A 12,340-nucleotide genomic window follows, 5' to 3' on the forward strand; every position below is an offset into this window, starting at 1 on the left:
ATTTTTTTCAGTTTATTGATTTATTGTTTTAGTTATCTTTGCACCCAGTGTGGGGCTCAGACTCACGACCGTGAGATCAGGGGTGTTACGTGCTTCCTGTGGAGCCAGCCGGGTGCCCTGACACGGACGCTGTTTAGTTAGCTGCATGTGTCGTTACTTGAGAAGCTGCTTCTCTTGCCGTGTGGGAATTCTCTGTGTCTGCTGCTGCCCCTGTCACTGCTTTCTCCCTGTTTGTGACGACTTTATTCTTCATGTTTAGCCCAATGGACAGCATCTGAGTCAGAGCCTAGCAGGAGAATGTGAAATTGTTGGCAGCTCTTACAAAAATCCCTGACGAGGACTTTGAATTGTGGGGCCGTTCTGTACTTTGATTCTTTTTACCTCTTGCTCAGGAGAGGTGTCTGAACTGCACACTTGGCTGCAGTCATTCCACTGGCTGGCTCTCAGTTCGGTTCCCGATAGTCCCTAAGAACCCAGTGTGTGTGAGACACTGCGATGACCTGACGGGATTCAAACATGAGTAAGTCCTGGACGACGCTTTTTAAAGAGTTCATGCACTATCCTAGCAGGGACGATAAATTCAGAGTTTTGTTTTTGTCTTCATCAGCCACCAGATCTCAGCAGGACAACATCGTGTCACCCACTGTTGGTGGAAATTCCAAATTTACACCTAAAGCTAATGTGGGACTTTCGATTCAGAAATGGATCTGGAATTCTGTGATTGCAGAATGATGCAGGTGACTGCAGGTGATGACTGCAGTCAGTCTTAGCTGTTTCTTGTCATGGTTACGGCATTTTGTTATTTAACGTACTTTCTAATATTCAGACATAGGAGAGAGGGAAGTCTGTTGTCTTTGAACATTGTGGGCATTGTGCGTGTGTGCACGTGTGTGTATGCGAGGAAGAACATTTACATATTTACATGCTTCTGGTGTTCCAGTTTCCTTGCCAAAAAGGAACTTTATCCACAGAAAGTGGCCATGTCCTTTATTCCTGTCTGTTTTAGCATCTTTGATCCTTACCGTCAACACTGTTGCTACATACTTGTTAAAATTCTTAGTAGCTTTTTTTTACATAAAATATCATGAATTATCTTAATGAAATTCGCCTTTAATGAAATTGTGTGTCATAGTTATTCTTGAAAAATCAAGGGATCTTAAAATCCGTCTTTACTGCCTTTTACACATTGTGGGTGATGTGCACTTTCACAGGGAAATCCTAATATGTAACTGGTTTCATGAGTTACTGCATGTTCCACTTGGTAAGAAGGATTTCCTTTTGTGACAGTCATGTCTTCAGATAGTTGGGTTTTTTAAAAAACAGTATTCTCAAATGTTAGCAGAATTTTCCCATCAGAAATTGCTTGAGAGCTCCTAAACTCAGAAGTAATCAGAATGGATTGTCGCCATGCAGTCCGCAGAGAGGCGTCAGTGACTTTCCTTCTCTTATTCGAGTGGTTTCATCTCTCAGTGGTCCACTTTTGTGACAGTGCAGGTGAAGAACAGTGGGTACTTGGGAGTCCTTTCTGTGTGTTTTCTGTATGTAGTCAGAGCAGTCCTTTGATAAATGTGCTCACCTTCTCACGTGTTTACATCATGCGGTCTTCTTTCCTGTCTGTGGTCTGAGCAGTGTTTGGAAAGCATCCATAGAAGAATGTACAGTATACATTACTACATTTGTACCATATAATAGTAGTTTTTTTTTTTTTTTAAGATTTATTTATTTATTTATTTGAGAGAGAGAATGAGATAGAGAGCACATGAGAGGGGGGAGGGTCAGAGGGAGAAGCAGACTCCCTGCTGAGCAGGGAGCCCGATGCGGGACTCGATCCCAGGACTCCAGGATCATGACCTGAGCTGAAGGCAGTCGCTTAACCAACTGAGCCACTCAGGCGCCCAGTAGTTCTTGATCCTAGTATGTGTCAGGAACACACAGACAGTTGAGATTTGTTATCTCATCAGTTCAGTTCTCTGTGGCTGTACCAAGGTGGACATAGATACCCGGAACTAGGTATGTACTCATTACCCTCACCAGTCTTTCTTCCTCACGTCACCCTAAGAGGATCTGTATGAGCTTAACTTCATGATATTCATACACCATGTTTTGTGTTGTTTTGTTTTTTAAGATTTTTTATTTATTTGACAGAGCACAAGCAGAGGGAGAGAGAGGGAGAAGCAGGCTCCCTGCTGAGCAAGGAGCCCGATGTGGGACTTGATCCCAGAACCCTGGGATCATGACCCGGGCCGAAGGCAGCCGCTTAACCGACTGAGCCACCCAGGCATCCCCCTTTACACCGTGTTTTTTATTGCATTGTTTGGAGATTAGGGGCCACGAGAAAGTAATGGAAAAAACTGGCTAACACAAAGTACCTTTTCACAGGTGAGAAGTGATTGTTGTTTTGTGTGTAGGTACCTATATGTGCTAGCATCTGGGACCTCTCTCTGCTACCTGGTGTCACTCTGGTGGTCACCCTTAATTATCGGCTTCTCAGCCGTGTTCATACCGCTATTTTCTCCCGAGTTACGTAGGGCGGCTGGCATATGTAGGGACTCAGGAAATGGGATGACACCCGAGGAATTTCCAGATCAAATAGGAAAAGTTTGAAGCCTGATCTTGTCAGCCAGCCGCCCAGTGAGGGTTCCCTTTTCCTGACGTCCTTGCCCGCTTTACTTTCTTTAACTTGCCAACTTCCGTGGTGAAAAATGCTCTCCTTGTGTTTTGCTTGCTGCTTACCTTTTAACATTTCATTGTTCATTTTGATCTTTGATAAAAGTTTATTCATCTTTTTTCATACATCTTTACCTTTTCATAATTTCTCTAAGAAATTTATCTGGTGACAAATATTTTTGTCTTGACTCATTTTTGTATCTTTTTCTTTTAAATGTAGATAAATTTGTACTTTTTATGTATGTAGATCTGATCTTTTCCTCTGTGGTTTTTACTTCAATCTTAGAAGGTCCATTCAACCCCGATGTAAATGAGTGTTTTAATCTCCCTACAGTGTTTCTGTGTGTTCATTTTCCGTAGCCGCTTGTAATTTTACGTATCAGGTGTGCGTTGTATGGAGAAAGGGATCTGTCTTCTTTTTTCTCCTCAAATGGTTAGTTAGTTCCTTTAAAAGCAGTTATTAACGTTACTAAAGCTCTTTTCTCAGACCTTGGAGAAATGGATCAGATTTGTTTGGGCCCTTTTCTTCGCTTTCTTGTCTGCTGCACGGGCTCATCCAGATTTCCGTGCCAGTTCCATTCCAGTTTTAAATAATGTTCCTTTTTAGCATGTTCTAGTGTCTTGGAAAATCTTTCCCTCGCTCCCTCCTCCCCTCCCTTTCTCCATCAGTTATTTTTCGTTTTCATTTTTTTCTTGTTTTCCCTGAGAAACACGAAACACTCTAAATATAAGATGATTGGGAGTTTTTCCTTCTGCTTGTGAGTTAGACCAGTGGCGTCGAAACCTCATAAATAGGCTCATGGTGGCTTGCCGTCTTCATCCGTGATTTCTTCATTCTTCTACCAAGGATCGATGTCAGCCTCCACACTTGGGAGTCTTTGAGCAGTAAGAAACTGCCATGGGATTATTGAAAATCTAAGGAAATGAGAGACTAGGGACAATTTTGAACCATCTTTAGTTCATATACCTCTCAGTAGTAATGTCACCATGCTGATTCATGTAGGGCCTTGGAGTTTTTGTACCTTTGTAGGCCCAGGAGAGAGGAAGGCTTTTTCATAAAGCTTCTGGTTTTCGTGTTTGAGAACCTTAGAACTTGTTAATTATGGACTGTTCATATTAACAATATTTTGTATTTTAACATTTGGTAGATGTATAACAATTCTTTCTAAGCACAGAAAACAAAGATTAGACATTTCTCTTATGCAAACACCAGCAGGCTTCACCAAGACTTTGAAATGTCCTGTCAGTAGTAAGACCCTAAAAATTTTCATTTGTACCTGTTAGTTGAGAAAATATTTAGTATTGAGATACTAATTTTTCAAACCCTTGTACTTTTCTACAAAATCTTCAGTTAACGCAGTGAATTGCAATCGATACTTAATTTCATTATTTAGTTCTGCATATTGCTTCAGGCAAAAGATGTGTGCCGTGGTGGGCTATAAAGTATTCTGTATGGATACACTCTTCTGGCAGCTTCTGAACTCTGTTGGTAATTACATGGATGGTATAGACTGTTTTAGCTAGGGACATCATTTTAGAGGGGAAGTGGTTGCCTAATATAATTGATCCAGTAAAGAACATTATGTGCTTTAAATGTTTCTTACCACGATAGAATATTTTATTATTTCCATATTCTTTCTAAAGCTATCTCATTTTTTTTACTGATGGAACAAGAAAAAGATTTGATTTTGTTTAACTTGAGCATCTTAATTTTTTTGTTACTGCTAAAGAATGCTTTTTAAAACTACTCTAATTATTGCTAGTGAATGTTTAAGAGTAAAAGTTGGTTACTTCCAGCAAGATGCTTTATAACCCTCACCCCAAAACAGCAGTATTTCCTTTTTTTTCTTTTTTTTTAATGTCCTAGGCTGTAATTACTACCATTCAGACATCACTGTATTTGATCTCGCTCTGCTTTCTGTCAGCTCTCTGGAGTGTAGGTTTCCTGTGGGCAGGGCCTTGCCCATTTTGTTCCCACTTTTGCCCCCAGCCTGTGTTGGGGGAGGGATACCACATGCCTCCCTGCCGCTGCCCGCCTTCAGCTGAAGGCAGAATGGGCCACCCAGCCGGAGCAGAGTCCTGGCCTGTGTGCTCCCAGACGGGTTTCACGGGGCCCGTCTTTGTTTCCATCGCTTACCGGGGCCAGCCTCAGACTGTAAAGCGCCCTTCATTGTCACGAGACTTTGTCCATCTCTATTCGTACCCTTGCCTTTTCCGCTGTGTTTCTAGCCCTCAGGTTCCTTCCCTGCCTCTGGCTCCCACTGCAGACCTCTCCGATGTACCTGGTGTACCTTCTGGACTTCATTGAGTGCGCTCTTCCTCTGCAGCCCTGTCACGTGCTGGTGGTTTTTCAAGCAGGGCCTAGGGCTGCTTCACGTGGCGCAAGGCACTCCTGTCTCTCCCTCTTCCTCCCTCCTACACCCGATCCAGTGGCTTTCAGCTGCCGATTCCTTGGTCTTAATGCCTTCACGCTGCTTCCAGCCCCTGTCATGTTCTAGCTGAAGAAGTCTGATTTGGCAGTTTTTTCCTTTAGGATTGTGCTTTTGCTTGGCCTAACTAAAGTTCAGAAAGATTTTCTGCTATATTTCTCCTATGTTTCTTCTTCTAGAAGTTCTTTGGTTTTAGGGTTTGCCTTAGGTATATCCATTTTGAGTAAAGTTTTGTACCAGTACCTGGTGTTTGTGTAAGTACTTTTTTCGCATGTGGATATCCAAATGCTTCTAGCACCATGTTTTGGAAGAGTGATGTTTTTCACATGGCATTGCCTTACACTTTTGTCAAAAATCAGTTGTGTTTTGGGGCGCCTGGGTGGCTCAGTTGGTTAAGCGTGGCTCAGTCGGTTAAGCGCCTGCTTTCGGCTCAGGTCATGATCCCAGAGCCCTGGGATCGAGTCCCGCATCTGGCTCCCTGCTCAGCCTGCTTCTGCCTCTCCCTCTGCTGCTTCCCCTGCTTGTGCTCTCTCTCTTTCTCTCTCAAATAAATACATAAAATCTTTAAAAAAAAATCACTTGTCTTTTATCTGTGGGTTTATTTCTGGACTCTCTTCTCCATTTATCTGTTTGTCTCTCTTTATGCTAATACCATTCTTTTTTGATTACCATTGCTGTATAATAATTCTTGAAATCATGTACTGTTTTCCCTTCAACTTTGTTTCTCATTTTCAGAGTGTCGTCTAGGTCCTGTGTATTTCAATATGACTTTTAGAATCAGCTTGTCGATTTCTGTAGAAAATGCCTGCTACGATTTGGACTGGGATTGCATTGAATCTATAGATAAATTTGAGGGAGAATCAACATCTTATTCATACTACGTCTTCTGACCCATGAATGAGATAGATCTTTCCCTTTATTTAAGTTTTAAAATTTCTCTCAGCAATATTTCTTTTCAGAGTCTAGGTCTCTTTTAAAATATAGTTTACTTCTATATGTAAATAAACGTATTAATTACATTTCCCAGCTACCCACTTTGCTTCATAATCCATGTTAAATTCGGCTTCTACCTCCTCAGCCACTTAAAGTGTTGAGAGAGTTGGTGGGGGGTGCCGGTCCCACCCAAACAACAAAGACAAGCCACACGACCTGCTAATGTAGTGTGCAGTTGTCTGCCTGGGAACTACATGTGTCATCCCCTGGTGACCTTCTAGAGTGCCATTTATATGTCATCAGTTCCTTTTTTAAAAAGTTGCTTAATTATCTTCCACTCTTATTGCCTGTGTGTGTTTTGTTGGGAAAGAAGTAATGATATAATTTCATCCTTATTTGGTAATCTGTGTCTGGTTCAGTGTGGCTTATAGAGCTACTTTGCCATTGGTCCATTACGACATTTGGCTCATTTAACTGATTAAGAATAGATTGGTCATAAACTTGTCTTGTTTTGAAGTGGGGTAAGTTTGATGCATTTGCAAAAAACAAACTAAATGTCATAAAAGTATATTTCAGTTATGCTTTGAACCTGTCACAGGATCTGGGTTTAGTAGACACTGTGATGTTAGTCTGTTCATAGCAGGTAAGCACATTGTCAGAGGTGTGCGTGCATACTGGGCGCTCATGTGGGTCCCTGAAGGCTTTGGGAGGCTCTGTTTGCTGTGGAATTAAGGAGGGCTGTGAAGGGAGGGCTTCCAGTCAAAAGAAACAGCAAGTATAGAGAACTCGGGCCCCAGAGAGTTGTAGCATACAGTGCTAAAAGCAAATGTAGACCCTTTTAAAGCCAGAAAATTAATTTGAGATTGGTTGTGAAGAATATGTGTATAATGATGTAAGTCTGAATTATCTTCTAAGTAATTGTCAAAAATGGAGATTTTTTTTTGGTGGAGATAAACATAATCCTTAGTTTTGCCACCCACTTCATCTGGAATTCATATTGAATTAGGGAGTTGATAGTAATGGAGACCATTTAGGGGAATATTCTCTTTATTCAGGTAAAAAATGAATAGCACTGAGATTGGTGGGCAGGGTCTATGTTTAAGAAGCTTTGGAGTAAGGAGAAGTAGTCCTTTGAGTTACTTCTTGATCTTTCAAAGAAGCCTGTGAAACTTGGTTCATGCAACAAGCCAGTCGAATGCTTTTCTTCTGTGAGAAACATGTAAGCTGCTGCACTTTGGAAGCATGGTGGCTGGGAACATTTTTTGCTAGGAGGAGAGCTTAATGGAAGGATTTCATTGCAGTAGTTTAGAGAGGGGGAAGGATGGCTGTTAACCTTATTTGGTAACATTCACTGTTAACCATTTCACCAGAAAAGGCCCCAGCTTGTACTCCAGGTAAATTGAAAACAGTATTTTTAAAAACAACTGTCCTTAGGTATAAGTGCTGGCCTATACATCATTACTGTATTTAGAACTTGCTTCTCTCAAGTGTAACTCTGAAATTCTTAAATTTTATTTTATTTCATTAAGATTTTATTTATTTGTTTGACAGGGAGAGACACAGTAAGAGAGGGAACACAAGCAGGGGGAGTGGTAGAGGGAGAAGCAGGCTTCCCGCTGAGCAGGGAGCCCAATGCGGGGCTCGATCCCGGGACCCCGGGACCATGACCTGAGCCGAAGGCAGATGCTTAACAACTGGGCCACCCAGGCACCCCTGAAATTATTAAATATTAAATGCCCATTTCAAAAACACTTTGCGTTGTTGATGGCTCTATTGGGTTGTGAGAGCAGGTGGCAGTTCTGTCTTTTCTTTGTGCTATGACATGTAAAATTTAGGGATTTTCTTTTTTTTCTTCTGTTATCAGTCCCCCAACTCTGATAATAGTATGTCACTATGGTCAGCTGTCACCTCAGTTCACAAAGGGTGGCCGGAAATCAAACCGTTCTTGTGGGCATGAGCTGTTCCCATTGGGCAGCGAGGGTCATGGTGCTGGGCTGTCACTGCAGGGGGTCAGGTGCCTGGGGAGCAAGTAATATTCCTCCATCTTTTCTGTCTAATGTCCTAACTGCTCTTGAAGAAAGAGAAGAGAAGTCAGTGAGTTCATGGGACCAAGGCTGTAAAGGAAGTACAAGGAGTCCCCTGCACAGAGATTAATTAAAATTGTTAGAGAGCCAAGAGCCATTAAGCAATTTGACCAATTCTTCAAAATTCAGAAGTGTGTACTTTGAGGAGGTATGTGAGGCAGATTGCCATACTGGTTTGACATGATAGCCTTCTGTTTTGTTCATATTGTCATATTTGTAACGTGAGAACTTTCTCCAGTGTATTTTACTTTCACTTGTCTTCCTGAAACATAAAATTGTAAGTAAGTTCCATAGAAACGAATAAAAATCACTATATAATGCCCCCAAACTAAAGGCTATTAAATATAAATTGTGTTTGTTATGTGACCGAGTGAGTAATATCTCTCTTTCTCAGAAATATAAGATCTTGATTAAGGAGTCAGAAAAGGATATATTTTTCTGTTTCAAAATATGTATCAATTATTTATACATTTATTTTATCTTATGATTACAGCTCTTTCTCTACCTCTCCTTTTTGAATGGGTCCATTGTAAAGAATATAGAAAAGCAGAAGGGAAGGAAAAGTGGATTGGATAGTAGGAGAGAAAATAAAATTAAGTGATAAGACAGGCATTCTGTTGAGTAATACTCAGCATGAGATCAGTGAGTAACTTTGCTGCCTGGTGCTTAGCTATAGAAAACATAATCGTGGGAGCACAGACAATGAAGCTTGAAGGGACCAAATGAAAAAATAATTAAAATAGACATTCTTTTGTAAGTATACTTTCTGGCTATGAATAGACGTATACTTACCACTTATGAAGATATCTTAAGATTTGTTTCACATGTAATTTTAAAGAACATTGCTATTTTATAATATGAATAAAAAAATAGCTCCCCCCCACTAGTTCTAGTCCTTATGTGTTTATTGTATATTTGAGGAACATGAAAAAATATAATAGTTACAGAACTTTTTTTTGATGTCCTCAAAACATCTTTAGGAACAGGTGTGACACTGATGAAACTCAGCTGCTTCAAGAAGTATTTAGGAAATAAGTTTGTAATAAGTTGAACGTGGTCTAAAAGTGGTATGGCTGGTAATGTTAGTTTTTGATAATGTGATAGGAACTTACCTCTTGTTCTGTGAGCTTTCAGAATAAATTGAATGTAAAGACATAGGTCTTTTCCCATGTTAAAAGAGCCACTAAAAGGTAAAAACAGATCCACAAGGCTGTTGCCAGTTCTAAAAGGGAGATTGACGGAGGGAGGGAGGGTCCAGAGTCCCAGGGAGAGAGAGAACTTGAGTAAGTTTTGTTACTCATGTAGGATGGCATCTCGAGTTATGTATATAACATTTCATCTACTCTGTATGATCTTCACATTATATAGTGCTGTCTGTTAAATTTTATAGATGATTATGATACTAGATATTATATAGATAATCTAAGAATTTACACACTGTATCATGTAGAAGAATCACTTCTCGATAAGGCTTTCAGCCTTATCGGTATCAGTTACCAGTACGGAACCATCTGTAAAGCTACCAGTGCACGGTGATTTTATGTATCGTTTTCTTTACTTTTGTCTGTCAGTTCCGTGTCCATCAAGGCATTCACAATATTAATATGAGGATCTTATATCTTCATTTTATTCACTCATTAAATCATCTTTAGTGCTGCTTCTCGTCGTCATTGCTGGACCCAGACCTGAAATAATGGCAGATTTGGGAAGAACCTTCCGGCTGGAGCCATGTCCCACACCCCGCATCTTTGATTGGGGGGCAGTTAACTGTTTGCACTTTGGAGCTGACTGAGAGAAGTTAATTTTTAGTGACTGTGTCTGTGTGAAATAAATTTATTTTGAAAGTATAAGTACAGATAAATTCCTAGTGTTTCCCCCCCTCCCCAAAAGTTATTTCTAAAGTATTATTTTTCAATTGAAACTTTAACTCTGGTGTGCTGTTGTTTCCTTGAGTTGATTATACTTCTTTTTTTTTTTAAGGTAAAGTGCACGTTAAGAGTTCAGACATACAAGTTGGAGACCTCATCATAGTGGAAAAGGTTGATGCATTTTTTATATATTTTAGACCTGTCTATGCCAGTGATTAACGTTTAGCCTGATTGCAGTAACTTTGAATCTGAAGAGAAATGGTCTGAGACACTGATTCTAACTCGTGACTCCTTGTGTAAGATACGATGGACATAAAGGAAACCCAGACTCTCCGGAGCCGGCTTCAGTGCACTCAGTGTGTGCGGGTGAAAGTGTATTTTGTCTAAAAGAAGACATGTGTGAACTGCTTAATATTGCATTGTTAGGATTATTTCATTGGACCAAAGAATTACATTAGTTAGAACCTATTTAGAATATGTTTCATTTTCTAAAACCTCCTTTTATAGACAGATATATTACACATGGGAATTGGATATTATTCTTGGGATTGAGAAACTTGAAGAAGGAAAGGTCAGTGGAAGTAAGAGAATCTTAGAAAGAAAAGGCTTATTAGGCCATTGTAGGAAAAGGCCATTAAGAAACCCCTCAGTGTCAGACTGGGAAGTTTTCAGGTGCCCTGCTGGGTGACTGGGTGGGCCACCTGCTGTGGATGCAGTACTTCTGCATGTCCTGACTTCTCTGAGGAACGGTGCATGAATGCACAGCCTCTGGTTTTTCTTTTTCTTTCTTTCTTTTTTTTTCTCTCTGTTTTTAAGGCTCTAGAACAGCTTTGAAAAAACATTCTTGTTTGAGAAGTTCTATTAGGGCCTCTTCCAAGAATAGTTGGAGCCCATGCTGCCATCTGGTGCCATGTACCCAGCCTGAGCCACATCGTGGAGATGTTTGGTACAAGAAGGTCTTTTTCCTCAAGACTAAAGTGGGCTTTATCTTGCTACAGTAATCTGTATACAGAGAATGTTTTTGGGTATGTTTGATTTTACAAAATGGGACTAAATTGAACAAACTGATTTTGGAGCTCATTTCTATAGCATTCAGTTGTCTGGACACTGTAAGTTACTAGCTTTTGATCCATGCTTAGATTTTCAGGTGGTGTCTGTGTTCTGCTGTTATTATAAAGTGCTGTGTGAGCACCCTTCTACATCCATCTCTGCCTGTTTCTGTAGGATAAATGCTGACATGAGAGATGATTGAGCCATATGTGAGTCAAACACCAGTGTTGATTACCTCACAGTTTCTGTGGTCAGGAATTGGGGTATAGATTGGTGTGGGTCCTTCTCGGGGCTGTAGTCAGCCAAGTGGCCGTCACCTCCAGCTCACTCGAGGCTTGTTGGCAGGTTCAGCGCCTCAGTTCCATGAGATTTTGGCTGGAGGCCTCCCTCATTCCTGTCCACAGTGGGGAGGGTGGGGGGGGCCCTCCACAGGGCAGCTCACAGTGGCCTGCCTGGAGAAGGTGGGAGTGCCAGCAGTGTGGACTCGGGGCTGGGACCTGCTGTCAGCAGTGACTTCCATCACCTCTTGTTTCCCTTGTAAGAGACGGTATAGTGTTGATGGTGGGGTTTGAAGAGCAGATAGTCTCTCGTTGTGATTCAGGGAATGCTGTTTGGCCTTCTCATTTCCTTTGCTCTCCTGTTTATGCGCATTCTCCTTCCCTTTGCAGCCTAGGTTGGTGGAGTGGTGCACCCTTTGGTGCTCCCATTTTTACTGAGTCACACGTGAGCCCATCTTGGCCACGTTGTAAGAGCTCATCTCTTCAGTTCTATAGATGGATGTGAAAGACAGACATCTAGATCTGTGTCTGGGCCTTCCCCTTGAGCTTCTCTCTGGCCCCCAGGTTGCTCTCCACCTGTGAGAGATGGATGAGTGACGTGGGCCTTTGTAGACGTCCAGGGAAACGTTTTACTTGAATGCGGTGGTAGCTGTACGTCTTTCTTTCTGTTTGTCACTTCAGTGCTCCCTGGGCAGCACGGTGTGGGTAGTCCTCCCGCACTAGATCCATATTGTATACGAGCATGTGTACGGTCCCTACCTGACCCTGATGTTTACAGATTTGGTAGCAGCAGGACTTCTAAAATATTTTCATTAGCCTTTAGGAAATGTTGTTGTACGCTAAAAAATAGGGGTGGCCTCTGTACCTGACTTAGTTTTTTTATATTTCCAGTTTTACACTCATATTGAAAAATTTGAGATATAATTTCTAGTAATTACTATGAAATGATAAATTTTTAGTGGATTTATATTTGTTAAACCAATTTTGTGATTTTTGTAGTGATAAAAGTTACTGGTTGACTTAACCATCAT

At 41.1% G+C, this 12,340-nt stretch overlaps 1 protein-coding gene across 7 annotated transcripts in view; it reads left to right on the forward strand.

Annotated features, from left to right (window-relative positions):
• Positions 1–12,340, forward strand: part of LOC148161863 (uncharacterized) — a 155,477-nt gene that overhangs the window by 21,309 nt on the left and 121,828 nt on the right. For 3 of the 7 annotated variants that reach the window (XM_088020515.1, XM_088020517.1, XM_088020516.1), the window contains exon 3: positions 10,094–10,152. The exons of 2 other annotated variants lie outside the window; for them this stretch is intronic. In XM_088020515.1, coding sequence (XP_087876641.1) covers positions 10,094–10,152 — 59 coding nt within the window. Of the gene's footprint in view, positions 1–2,145; positions 2,380–10,093; positions 10,153–12,340 lie in introns of all 7 variants that reach the window. 2 more of the 7 variants (XR_015767306.1, XR_015767309.1) reach the window with 1 other exon arrangement.

Source organism: Eumetopias jubatus, unplaced genomic scaffold (genome assembly GCF_037043125.1).
Source record: "Eumetopias jubatus isolate StellerSeaLion01/CBP00866 unplaced genomic scaffold, mEumJub1_p1.0 scaffold_47, whole genome shotgun sequence".
Taxonomy (NCBI): Eukaryota; Metazoa; Chordata; class Mammalia; order Carnivora; family Otariidae; genus Eumetopias; species Eumetopias jubatus.